Raw genomic sequence first — 13,753 nt, forward strand, 5'->3', positions numbered from 1 at the left:
CTAGCCACACTAGTTAGCCACAGATGCCAGGCAGTGGTGGCTCACGCCTTTAATCCCAGTACTTGGAAGTCAGGCCTTTAATCCCAGCACTAGGGAGGTGGAGACAGGAGCGATGTGGCTGGACAGAGAGAGGACTATAAGGCAGGAGGAGACAGGGACTCATCACATTCAGTTTGAGGATTCACAGGGACAGGATTGCCTCTTTGGTCTGAGGATTCAGTAGAGGCAAGAGTCTCTCTTGTGGCTGCTGCTTTACTTCTCTGATCTTTCAGCATTTGCCCTGATATCTGACTCTGGGTTTTTATCATTAAGACCTATTGGACCTCGTGCCACACTGGAGAGGTGCTCATTGATCGAGAGCTCTGGCTGCTCTTCCAGGGACCTGAGTTTGATCCCCAGTCCTCTCATAGTGGCTCATAGCTGTGGGTAACTCCAGGGGATCTGACACCCTCTTATGGCCTTTTGGGCACTTCTCAAATGTGGTACGAAGACATACATACAGGCAAAGCACCCATAAACGTAGAAAATGAAAAAAACAAACAAACAAACAAACAAAAAAAACAGGGAAAGGAAGATTACAGAACATTGTCGTTTGTTTGCTTTGATTTGGTTTGATTTGTTTTGAGAAGGAGTTTCTTTGTATAGTTCTGGATAGGCTAGAACTCACTTTGTAAACCTAGGCTGGCCTTGAACTCAGAGATCTGCCTGGCTCTACCCTTCTTGTCCTGGGATTAAAAACTAGCACCACCACACCTGGCATTACAGAACATTGTATATATTGCAAAAGTAAGATGTAAAGATTGGTAAAACTTAACAGCTACTTCAGAGATATTTTGGCTATTTGAAAATCTTGGACCACAAGGAAACTGATCATATTCTCTATGAGATTGTTCTAAAGCTGCCATCAATTTTACTGCTCTGCTATGAAACACACAGGCCCATCTGTGGTCAGCTTTTTATTGTAGTTATATAAGTAAATGTAAACTTGGAATTTTATTGTAAAGCACTTCCCAAAGTCTGACATTACCTTTTACAATAGCACTTTTTATAGTTAGTGATGCAAAATAGTCAGGTTCCTCCCTTGCCACCCTGAGCACGTGTACTGTTCTTTCCTCCCTGTTTAAGAGGGCACTGTCAAAAGTTTCACTGTTGCTTAGTTTCAATCACTGGCTTTAATAGGTGAATTCACTGTTACTCTGAAGTTTTTCTAAGCCATGTATGTGCCACTTCATAGATTAGTAAATGAACTCTTTTTGGTGTATTTTAAAAGCAGTTATATTAGTAAGGATTTTGTAACCAAATACTGTCCCCAAAGAAACTGAATTCTGCCCTTCATCTTCAATGTTCAGAAGATCACAGGTTCCTGTCAATCAGTCATCCTTTCTTCATAACTGTCAAAAAGAAACAGCAAAGAAATCACTCAGTAGTAACATTAAAAACATTTCCCTGTAACATGCACTGCTGAGTATAATATTCATTGTTGTTAAAACTGTTTTTTCTTGCTGGATGGTGATGGTACATGCCTTTGATCCAAGCACTGGGGAGGCAGAGACAGGCTCTGTGAGTTCAAGCTAGTCTGGTCTACAAAGTGAGTTCTAAGACAAGCCAGGGCTGTTACACAGAGAGAAACCAAAAGAAAACAAAACAACAAAATACAGCGTTTTTCTTTGGAACACTGACATCTGTTTGTAATTTTTCTTTTATTTTCTTGTTTTTCAGCAAAGGCAGGCCTTTTCATCAGGTCACTGGGTAGATTTAACTACTTTTTTTCATGTACCTTGCATGGATACTACAGGGGCTCTGTGTGCTGAGCTGCACAAGGAATGCCTATGACTAATGGAAATGAAAATCCGCCTGTCCTGAGTAAGGAGCAGAGTGTTCAGAATATGGCCTGGGACTCCTCTGGTGGATTCTAGCACAAACCCTCACCTCCCTCGCCAGGAACATGAGCTCATGGATGGTTCATCCTGGAATGTCTGTCTTTCTTATTAGAAAAGGTCACCCTGAAGCTTGGGGTTGGGGGGGGGGGGGTAGGATACCTTGTCTTTACCTGTGTAAACAGCTCTTGTCTCCAGATATCAGACCCACAAGGGCAAGTCATTTAAGATAGGATTGGTTGGTTGAACACACACACACACACACACACACACACACACACACACACACACACTATATGTGATATAGGTATAGATAGTTTTGTTGTTGTTGTTTGGACAGTCATTATGTAGTTTAGACTCTTGCTCCTCCTGCTTACAACCACACACACCCCACCTGACTGAGTTTTTCCAGGTAATTTCAAAGTTGGTATCGTGAGCTGGGCCTTGGTGGCACACACCTTTAGTCCCAGCACTCGGGAGACAGAGGCAGGTGTATCTCTGTGAGTTCAAGACCAGCCTGGTCTACAAGAGCTAGGCTCCAAAGCTACACAGGGAAACCCTGTCTCAACCAAAAGACAAAAACAAGAAAGTTGGTATAGTGGAGAGGGACTCTCTGGAGTGAACTAGATCCTGTTTCACACTGAGCTTCACCTCTGTACTGCAGCTCATTCAGGGATGGCCACACCCACTGGGGTAAGGCTTTGCCAAGTGCTTGCTGAGAAGGTATGATGTCACATGTCACATGCCTGTTATTCAAGCACCTGGGAGGCTGAGGCAGGGAGATCACAAGTTCAAGTCCTGTTGACTAGAGTGAATTCAAGGCCAGCCTTTGGTAACTTAGCAAGAGCCTTTCTCAAAATGAAAACTTAAGATCTGGGGCATCCGGATGTGGCTTAGGTCTCCAGGTTCTGGCTCTAACCCCGCCACTGGGGGAGTGGGGGACTTCCGGGGGCCCTTACTCCAGCCTCTTTCATCTCCACTCTTGCTCTGTTCCTGAGAAAGCTGCCCCTCACCTGGCATGTTCACTTCTTTCTTTGCTGTGTTCTGAGGCGTAGGCTTCATTTGTGGCCTGGGGAGAAGTAGAGAGGCCCAGCTGGGGTGTGATCTGTATTACAGCCCACCCACCGTGAAAAGGGTGGCATTCTCGACAGCCCTTCAGGAACTTTGGTATCAGCTACATAGGTCCCATGGGACCTCACTCTATCATTTCCCTACAAAATGTTATCATGGAGTAGAGTATTAGATGTGGGAGACTATGGAGAGGAGTATTGCCAGGCATCCAGGAGGTCACTGGGAACCCCCAAATCCCATTCTGCCCACCTGCCCACCCATGTGGCTGGAGAAACTGAGTCTGGAAGCTGCTTGCTATAAAAAGAGCTGCTAACTCATCTCCTTGTTGGGACCATCTCTCCTGGGGATGGCTGGCCAAATCTTGCAGACAGCTGAGGCTTGGGGTAACTCACCAGGGAGATGGCAGAGTTGAAGGATTGAGTGCCTTGAAAGCGGAATCGTTTGCGCAAGGCCTCGAGTACCTGAAGGGAAGGTGAACACCCTCTTGTGTTGATTGCATTTAGGCCTCTGGGTCAGGAGTGGGGAGCTAACTGGGCACTCACCTTCTTGTCTGTGAGGCAGCCAAACACTAAGATGAAGACACCCTGAGGGAGGGGGTTGGGGAGCAGGTTAGTATGGGGGAGGCTCATTTCTCCCTCCCTCTCCTCATCTTCTGTTCTCAGATCCTTTTTCTGATGGATATTCCAAGTCACCACCTCAGTTTCTGCACCCATAGACACCATTTGGTATTGTGTGTGCACATGTGTCTGTGTGTGCCTGTGTACATGCTAGAGCCCGGGGATCAAACTCAGCTTGTCAGGCTTGGCAGCAAGCACCTTTACCTGCTGAACCATCTTGCTGGCCCTCAAGTGCCTGCCTGCCTGCCTGCTTTCCTTCCTTCCTTCCTTTGATTTTTTGTGTGTTTTTTTGAGACAGGGTTTCTCTGTGTAGCCCTGGCTGTCCTGGAACTCTCTCTGTAGATCAGGCTGGCCTTGGACTCACAGAGATCCACCTGTCTCTACCTCCCAAGTGCTGGGACTAAAGGTATGTGCCACCATTGCCTGGCTTCAAGTGCTTTTCTTAAGACTGGGTTAAGATCAGGTACTGATGATTTCTAGACTCTGACACAATCATAAGAAAAACAAAACTCAGAGAGATTATGTTATTTGCCCAAATTTACCCAGTGAGGCAGTGAAGGAACTGGAATCTATATTCAGTCCCCTTCTAAAATGCTTGAGCCTGATGATTGGCAGCGACTTAAACTATCATATAGTCACCTACCCTGCCACTTACCTGCAGGCTGTTGAGAATGGTGAAAATGTAATGAGGGACCATAGAGTCCTGATCAAATATAACAGCTACTCCCAGTCCCCAGGTGAGGCCAAAGATGGGCGTGAGAATGAGCAGAGCTTTAAGCACCCCCACAAGAGCTTGCCGCTTCTCCACTGGTGGCCCCTCTGACAGTGAAGGCCTTAGGAGCTTCAACACAGCTATGACAAGGACCAGCCCGTTTACACAGACGATGACCAGCACTGGCTCGCTGAAAGTGTGCAGCATGACTCCGTCTCCATTCAGAAAACATTTTCCCTCCCACAGGTACTTCCTTTGAGGCAAGTAGAGGCCCAGGGTGACACCTGCAAACCCCAGGGGGCACAGGTAGCCCAGTATCACCATCAAGGAGAGAACCAAGTACTTGGACAGCTGATGGAAGACAAAAAGCAGCTGGTGGGCCAGCACCAGCGCCTGTGCCAGCATCCAGAAAAAAGTGGCCAGGTAGAAGAAGTGACACAGGAAAGCGGTGGCCAGGCAGAACAGGCTGTGGTACCCTGAGGGGAAGAATGGGGCCCCCAGGAAGCATGTGTCTGCGGCCAGCAAGCAGATCACCATGTTATACAGGGCGGCATGGCGGAAGAAGGAGACTTTGTTCCGAACAACCACTCCCCACACCAGCTTGTAAATAACCAGGCACACCAACAGTGCCAGGATGGAAACCCCAACACCCACCTGACTCAGCAGGTTCAGGATAGGATTTTCTGGGACAGTGTGTTGGGACATGAGGATGGAAAAGGCAGTGAGATGCTGGCAAACACACTGAGTGATGGTGCTGGTGTTGGCTGCATGTACCTGGCACCCTTTATCTGACCAACCACCCTGACCCTGGAAGAGACTGTAGTCCCAGAAGACACAGTACAGGGTTCCATTCATCTCTTCAAAGTCCATGATAAGTTCTGCCTGTGTGAAAGCCTGGCCATCAGCTGTAATAGAGACTACCAGGACCAGCCCAGGAGTGATATATGGGTTGTTCCAAAGCCCTTGTGCATAGCTTGAGGGCAGACAGTGGTCCAGTTTTTGCAGTACTAGACTAGTAATACTGACATTAGTCCCATTATGGACCAGTGGGGCCAGTGAATACCATGGGATCCGTGCCTGCAGGAGGGGCCAGGCAGAGAAGGACATTTGGTAGCCAGGAGGAGAGGTGTGTCTGAGGAGCTGGCTCTGCAGTAATACATTAGATGAGTTGAAGGAGAAAGGGTGCTGCTGTGGGCTCAAGCTGTGGACCAAAGTCTCCACAGCCTTCAGGAAATCTGAGGCCAGCGAGGGCTCCTGGGTCTGGGCCAGAGTCCACAGAGAGCTGAGGTTCACCTCTAGGATCTTGTCTGTGGTCGTCAGGAGATCCTGTAGTGGCCAACAGAAGGAGGCATGTGACTTGCCGGAGTCTACAGGGTCACTAGGACCCAAAGGCACCGCCCCTTCCCTCCACGGCAAGACCCTGGGCTAAAGAAGAGGTTCCAGGAGGACAGGACTGTGGAGGAGACCATCTAGACTGGAGGGATGGGGCACTGTCAGCAGCTGCAGGGGCCTCTAGGGCTCATGGTCTCCAAATCACACCCAGGTCCTCTGCTAAAGCCTCTTCTCCCACTTGCATCCCTTGGGACTTCCCGAGTCCCACAAAGGTTCTGGGAACAGTGGCCAGGGGCAGGGAGCACATTATTCTGAAGTTGACAGACACATGAGGTCCACATGGCCGTCATTGCAGTTTAATGGCTGACAGGAAGGGCGAGTGGCATCATTGCCTCTTGTTATCCATTTTTATTTCTTTTCTTTTCTTTCTTTCTTTTTTTTTTTTTTTTTTTTTTTTTTTTTTTTTTGTTGTTGCTGTTTGAAACAGGGTTTCTCTGGCTATCCTAGAATTCACTCTGTAGATCAAGCTGACCTTGAACTCACAGAGATCTGCCTGTCTCTGCCTGGGATTAAAGGAGTGTGCCCACCACTTGGCTGCCTGGCAATACCAATTGTGTCTGAGTGTTTCTGTGGGATTGGGTTATCACATATGGTGTGTGTGGTTATGTGATGTTCCCATGCTGTGTCCCTAAAGTCCATGTCTCCCTATCTCTTCCCGCCTTCCAGCATCCGGCTTTCTTTACTCTCCATGGCACTGGAGGCTGGTGTTTAAGAACAGAGGAAGCAGGAAACCACATCTGGACTCAAAAGGATCCCTGTTGCGCTGCCCTTGTAATGCTGAAGGGCAGAAGCAATCATCAGGAAAGATCTGTCCTCCCACCCACCCCCACTTGGCTCCCAGTGGCTCTGAGGTCTCACCTTCAGGGCACTGTCTGTGAGCTCTGTTCTTGTCTCTGCTACCACATTGGCCAGCAAGATCACAGTGTGAAGCATTTCTTGTAAGTCAGAGGGTGTGCTGACCACACCCACCTGCCCTCGAAGCTGACTCAGGATGCGTTGTACCTCCTCATTGGGCTTTCCTTGGCCTTCCAGCAGCAGCTGACAGAAAAGACAATGGGAAATACTTACCAGGAAAGGGCCACATCTTCCCTGACTCAGCTCCTTGTCCCTCTGTTTCAGAGTCCTCAGAGGACCAGGAATGATCAGGTGGAAAGAATGCACCCTGATACTAAAGGACAGACACTACTTGATGGGACTGTGGTTTGAGTCAAACACCCACCCCACCCACTCCCATCCCTGGAGGACCCACTCCTCCTTCCCAGGTCTAATAAAGGTCTAGATGAGAGAGGCTGAATAACAGGAAAGCTGGTATCAGGAAAGATTCCTGAATCTGAATTCTGAGGGAAGAAGGAGAGAACAGGAGGGAGAGAGGGAGGGAGACAGGGAGAGAGGGGATGCAGGCAGGTAGGCAGGTAAGTAGGCAGGCATGTAAGCAGGTAGGTGTGTAAACAGGCAGGCAGGCAGGCATGAGGGCAGGCAGGCATGTAGGTGGGCAGGCAGGTGTTGTTTGCTGGGAGGGTCATGGAGGTAGCAGCTTTACCTTAGCTTTAAGACACATGGCTAGAATCTCAGCCTCTGTGCAGCTGTTCTGGACGGGTCCCCAGATGCCATCAGGCCCACAGAGCCTCTTTACCACGCCCCTCTTATTCACGGGACATGGGGCCTGTGCCACAAAGCCAGCCTTGGTGACATTCCAGGCAACTACTGAGAAGTCCTTGGGGCAGGTAGTGTCTGTATCTGAACAAGAATCATTGAGGTCTTGATACCTGACTCAGTGGCTCAAGGCAGAGGAACAACAAAGAAGAGACCCTGTGCTCCAAGGACAAGTCACTTAGAGGTCAGCCAGCTGAACCCAAGGCCCACATACCCTGGATGATGGTGATGGAGACAGGAGCCATGAGAGGAGCCAGGTTCTGACTGTGAAGGGTACACGTATATGTGGTATCGGCTGCTGGGCAGTGTTTAACAGTCAGCACCAGGCACTGGGAGTCTGAGAAGTTATGCAAGGAAGCTGAGGGTAGGAGAAAAGAGACAAGTGAACCATCACTGGCCGAAGCAGGTGAGAGCTAAGCAGGTCCCCAAATGCCATTTCAGAGCGGTCTTTGAAGATGAAGCAGTGAAGGAAAACTGAATGCTATGTCAGCATCCAACTACTGGGTACAGAATTTGGGTTTCACTGAAGTGCCTCTTGAGCCTCTATCCTCAGGGACTTGGTTTCAATATATTTTAAAATATTTGTTCTTGCTAAAAAGATTCACTTTAAAGTTTGAATAATTGTGTATGTGTGTGTATCTATCTATCTACCCTCTATCTTTGTGTGGATATGCGCATGAACAACAGTGCACACAGGGTCCAGAAGAAGGCTTCAGAGCCCCTGGAGCTGGGGTTGCTTGTGGCGAACCACCTGGCATGGGTGATGGAAACTGGTCTTGTGTCCTCTGGAAGAGCAGCAAGTGCTTTTAATTGCTAAGCCATCTCTCTAGCTGTAGTGTCCCCCTTTAAAGATTTGTTTATTCATGTAATTTATGTATATGAGTTCTGTCTTCATGCACACCAGAAGAGAGCATCAGATCTCATTACAGATGGTTGTGAGCCACCATGTAGTTGCTGGGAATTGAACTCAGGACCTCTGGAAAAGCAGTCAAGTGCTCTTAACCATTGAGCCATTTCTCCTGTGCCCCAGCTTCCTCTTTTTTAAAATAGGATATTGTTAAACTAACCTCATGGGGTTTACCACAAGTGAGAGTGTGTGATGGAAGGGTTCTATCAAAGAACAGGGATTGCTTTGCTTTGGTGGGGTGAAAACAATGAACATGGACGCCCAACTCCCATCTAAACTGCAGTCCGAGCTGCCCCGAGGGACCAGTCACAATCATCTTTGACCGTCTCCTACCTTGGCTGCCCTCCCCAGGACTCCAGGTAGCAGTGTAGGCCAAGTTTGTGAGTGGGATGCAGCAGCTCAGCTGGAAGCCAGTGGAGGCAGCACAGGAGATGGACAGCTTGTCTGGAAGTCGAATCACTTCTTTCTCCTCCAAGGGCACCTGCACCACCTGTTTCAGCTTCCACCTGAATCCCTGGGCCTCGAAGATGCTCATGTACGAACCTGCAGAGATAGACCCATTCTACCCGGTGGCTCACCCGGTCTACCTGCAAGCCAGCTCTCCACTGCTTTCTGAGTCACAGCCCAGGCCCTCCAACTTCTCCTTCTCTGCTCAGCACCAGGAGCTTACTCCCAGCCACAAGGTCCCAGGATGGCTCATTTGGAGAACATTCCCTCCCCCAGGAGAAAGACCTGTGGAAGAGGCTCTTGCCCTGTCCATCTTAGCCAGTGCTGGTGAACTCTAAGGTGAGCCCCTTCCCCACAGTGCTACCCCTCCCAGTGCTACCCTGTCAGTGGTTTTCAACCTGTGGGTCATAACCCCTTTGGGAATAACGACCCTTTCACAGGGGTTGCCTAAGACCATCGGAAAACACAGATATTTACATTACGACTTGTAACTGTAGCAAAATTACAGTGATGAAGTAGTACCGAAAACTTTATGGTTGGGGTCATAACATAAGGAATTGTATTGATGCGTTGAAGCATTAGAAAGGTTGAGAACCACTGCCCTAAACAAACACCAGTCTTTTGTCAACTGGAACTGAGTGGTCTCAGTTTTTAGTATTCCCCCATACTCTGAATTTTTAGCAGGAATATTTTTTTTTTCTGAAAAGTAGTAACTATCAGATTAACATTTTTGCACTTGTGTTTGTGTATGTATTGGGGAATATTATTTTCAGATGTGTGACTTTTGTTTATGCTGCATTTGTTTAACTCTGTGAAGCTGTGTTACTGTGCCTGCCTAAAACACCTGGTGGTCTAATAAAGAGCTGAACAGCCAATAGCAAGGCAGGAGCAAGGGTAGGCAAAGGGTATAAACAGAAGAAGAACCCAGGAAAGAACAAGGAGAGAACAAGAGGAGAAGGACATTAGGGCCCCCCAGCCCCCCAGCCCCCCACAGAGTAAGAGTGAAAGTAAGATATAGAGAAGAAAGATAAAAGACAAGAGGGAAAAGGTAAATGAGTTAATTTAACTTAAGAAAATCTGGCTAGCAACAAGCCAAGCTAAGGCTGGGCATTCATAACTAAGAATAAGCTTCTGTGTGTGATTTACCTGGTAGCTGGGTAGCAGGCCCTTCAAAAAGGCCAAAAGCCAAGCAATATGTGAAACTGTGTGTGTGTGTGTGTGTGTGTGTGTGTGTGTGTATGCACTTACATGCACAAACATGTTTGCTGTCTGGGTGGGCATGTTCCACTGGTGGTCAGAGGACAATCTCTGGTGTGGGTACTTCTACCTTGTTTGAGGCAGGGTCTTTTTTGTTGTTTGATATCGTGTCTTCTGGGCTCTTTTTGTTAATATGAGGTTTCATGTAGCCTCAAAGCTACTATGTTCTAAAGGGAAGAACCTTGAGCATCTCTCCTTCCTGCCTTTACTCCCAGGGCACTGAGATTATAGGTACGCACTACTATGCATGACTTATGGGGTGTTGGGAATTGGACCCATGGCCTCATGCCTTCTGGGTAAGCACTTTACCAACCAGAGCTATATCTGCAGTCTAGGCACAGTCATTTTAATATATAAAAGAAAGCCCCCTTCTCTTCATTCGTTCCTATTGTGGAATATTAGTTTAAGATGTGTTATATTCATTTATGCTGTGGAATATTTGTTTAATGATGCAAAGATGTGTTGCATTCTTTTATGATGCATTTTTTAACTCTGTCAAACTGTGTTACTTTGCCTGTCTAAAACACCTGATTGGTTTAATAAATAGCTGAAGGGTCAATAGCTAGGCAGGAGAGAGAAATAGTCAGGGCTGGCAGGCAGAGAGAATAAATAGAAGGTGAAATCTAGGCTCAGGAGAGAGGCGAGGAGGACAACAGGGGTCAGCCACCCAGCCACTCAGCCAGCCACGGGGTAAGAAGGGAAGACAGACAAAGTTAAAAATCCCAGAGGCAAAATGTAGTTAAAGAGAAACAGGATAATTGAAGTTATAAAAACTGGCTAGAAACAAGCCAAGCTAAGGCTGGGCACTCATAAGTAAGAACAGGTCTCTGTGTATTTATTTGGGAGCTGGGTGGTGGGCCCCCAAAGAGTTTTAAAAACAAAACAAAACACTCACTCTCTGCACCATTCCCAACAAAGAAGCAAGTGACATCGTCACTTTTTTGTTTGTGTTTTTACATCTTCATATATAAGAACAACACTGAGTTTGTGAAGCTGAGAAAGGGTCTTAGAACCCCCCAGACTACAGTGCAAACAGCTGGCTCTTGCACAGAATTTTCCCACTATGATGAGCCTCTCTGCCTTTGCTTCCCCAGCAAGTGGAAAGATGGAAAAAGTTTGGACGAGGTGAATGGGGAGAAGAGGAAGAAAGGGGAAGGAGACTCAAGATGGAGATGGGAAGAGAAGCAGAGAAAGAAGTAGATGGTTCATGCCTATAACCTCAGCACTTAGGAGGCTGAGGCATAAGGACTGCTGTGCAATTGAAGCCAGCCTGGGCTACAGAATGGGATTCTGTCTCAAAAACAAACAAACAACCCCCCCCAAAAAAAAACCTACGGGAGAAAAGGGGACAGAAGAGATAATAGAGTGCTACCTGTCCAGTGACGGGATAAGCTGGTGATGCTAAGACCAGCCTGGCCCTGACCAGACATCTGGGACACATTTGTCCCTGGCCGTAGGAAGACGAGTCTGTGGCTCTCTGGGTGCTTCAAATACCATCTCAGGTTGGTAGCCTCCTCTTTCTTCAGGAGAATGAGGTGCAGGGTGTCCCTGGGCATTCGTAGCTGGGAATCCAGGATCAGGTTTGCAGGAACTGCAGGGAAATAAGAGATATTGAAAGGCCTTAGCCAGCAGTTCCTCTTCCTTACCCCCTGAAGCCTGCCTCTCCACACCCCTCCCTTCATAACCTCCTTCTTGCCAATCAAAGGTGTCTGAAGGTAACTGCTACACCTCAGCCTTGTAGGCCCTCCCAACTAGTGGCAAGCCCTCTCTGATGACTTCCATTTTCCAGGGACTTGGGGTTGCTGAATCTGCTTTGGAAACGGTCCTTTCCTTGCCCAGGTGTCTTCAGAGCCACCCACTTTCTTTAGCCTCATTTTTCAAGTCCCAAGCTCAGATCTAGTGACTTGCTGTGACAGCTGGGTTTTTTTGTTTTTGTTTGTTTGTTTTTGTTTCTTTGTTTTATATATCCAGCCAGAGGAGTAGCTGGGCTTGGACTAGCTGCCGGAAACCCAGGTCCAATGAAAACACAACAACAAATGAAAACTGCAGAAAGTATTTTTTTTCTTCACTTGGGGATACTAGTTTCCAAGTTCCCTACCCTCCTTACCAGGTGGCGGAAACTGGCAGTAGCCCGGAGCAGGACCATGGAAACTGCGACACATACAGGAATCAATTTCTGATCTGTGGCCATGGCAGGTAGGATAAAGGGAGCAAAGCGTAGCGTTCCACAGGTAGCCAGAGTGGCAAGTGCAGAACCTAGTCCCATTGTGGGTGACGAGACACTCTGTGACAGAGAGGCAGGCAGGCTGTGGGACCAGCAACTGACCCCTGAGAGGCCTCAGGGCTGGCTGATGTTAATCTTGAAGTCCCAGGAGATCATCCACCCAGCCACCCGGGGGAACTTCCTTTGCAGCCAGGACTCAGAGCAGCAGGTTATGCTGGACAAGGACACCGGTGAAGTTCCCCACACTCTGCCTGCCCCTTGTACCCTCTGCTCAAGTTAGAACAGTGAGATGTGACCTAGAAGGGGAGGAGGCTGTCGGGTAAGGAGACGAGGAAGGAGCTGGGCCAGCCATCAGGGAGAGCTCGAGACATCTGGGACAAGCTGGTTAGAGTTGGAAAGCTGTGTCCTGCTCCCATTGAGCCTCTTTACCATTTAGCTGCTACCTGTTGTAAGACTGAGGGAGGTAAGCATCCTTGGGGGAAGGGATGTGGAGGCTGCAGGGAGAGTGAAGTTCTCAGGGAGCTCCTGTGGCCAGGTCCTGTTTGGTAATTTCAGGCGTACATAGCTGGAGATCAGTGCTGATTCTACAGAAGCTAAGGGGACAGGGGAGGAGAGGCAGTGAGGCCCCTTTTGCCTTAACATGCCCAGCCGGCTGTTTCTGGGGACACAGGCAAATGTCATTTCCCAGAGCCTGCCTAGGTACACACAGGACAGCTCCTGCCCTAGCAGAGGTGCATTCTGTCCATGGCTCCATGTCATTATTGCAAAGGTGCACATGTCTGGCCCTCCCACAGCCTGTCCTCTCTGCCCACCTTGCTGTGCCCCCTCCTGTTTCTTCCTTTCCTCTTTCTTGCCCCCCTCCATAATCCCTCCACTCACCCCCTACTCCCTTGTTCTGGTTCAGTTCCTGCCCAGGTTTCCCTCCAGACAGTTTGGATTCCTGGAAAGAGACAAAAGGAGAGAGATCTGAGGAGAGGCTGGTCCCAAGTTCCGGGGGGCACCACAGGGACAACCTGGCAACTCTGGTGTGACTTGGTCTCTTAGAGGTCTTTTTTAACCTAGAGGTCAGATGTTACTATCTGGAGGGAGAAAAGGCATTCAGAAGGGGACAAAGACATAATTCCAGGGACCCTGACAGGGGCAGCAGTCCATCTGAAACCAGGAACCAGGCACACCCTGGGAGTCAACATGCTTTGCTTAGCTCCTTCCTGAATTTACCTGTCCCTGGGCCTCTAGGCTAATTGAAATGCCTGGGCCCAGTGCACTGGTAGGAAGGAAAGAGGGGCATGCAATATAACCCATTCTTTCTCTTAAATTCTCATGTACATGGGTCTCTAAACCAGATGGCAGCACACACTTGCAATCCTAGCACCCAGGAGCCAGGAAGATTTGCAGCAAGTTCAATGTCAGCCTGGGCTACAGAGTGAACCTTTATCTCAAAAAAACCAACAACCACCACCCCAAAGCATGGCAGCTCATGCTTGTAATCCTAGCCTGTAATCCTAGCTCTTAAAATAATGGAGCAGGAGCATCACTTAAGTTCAAAAGTTCAAGACCAGCCTGGGCAACAAAGCAGAACTATATATAAAATAAAAA

At 48.3% G+C, this 13,753-nt stretch overlaps 1 protein-coding gene across 1 annotated transcript; it reads right to left on the bottom strand.

Annotated features, from left to right (window-relative positions):
* Window positions 1-847: 847 nt before the first annotated feature.
* On the bottom strand, window positions 848-13,090 carry Adgrf3 (adhesion G protein-coupled receptor F3). Its single transcript, XM_051181745.1, has 13 exons — window positions 13,037-13,090; window positions 12,601-12,750; window positions 12,041-12,217; window positions 11,306-11,524; window positions 8,563-8,772; window positions 7,537-7,680; window positions 7,210-7,406; window positions 6,528-6,707; window positions 4,221-5,603; window positions 3,491-3,532; window positions 3,341-3,409; window positions 2,891-2,946; window positions 848-1,391 (listed from the first exon to the last, which is right to left on the bottom strand). Exons 2-13 carry the CDS (start codon window positions 12,626-12,628, stop codon window positions 1,367-1,369), a joined length of 2,730 nt encoding a protein of 909 aa, XP_051037702.1. The 5' UTR covers window positions 12,629-12,750; window positions 13,037-13,090; the 3' UTR covers window positions 848-1,366.
* Between the last annotated feature and the right edge of the window lie 663 nt (window positions 13,091-13,753).

This window comes from Phodopus roborovskii, unplaced genomic scaffold (genome assembly GCF_943737965.1).
Source record: "Phodopus roborovskii unplaced genomic scaffold, PHOROB, whole genome shotgun sequence".
Classification (NCBI taxonomy): Eukaryota; Metazoa; Chordata; class Mammalia; order Rodentia; family Cricetidae; genus Phodopus; species Phodopus roborovskii.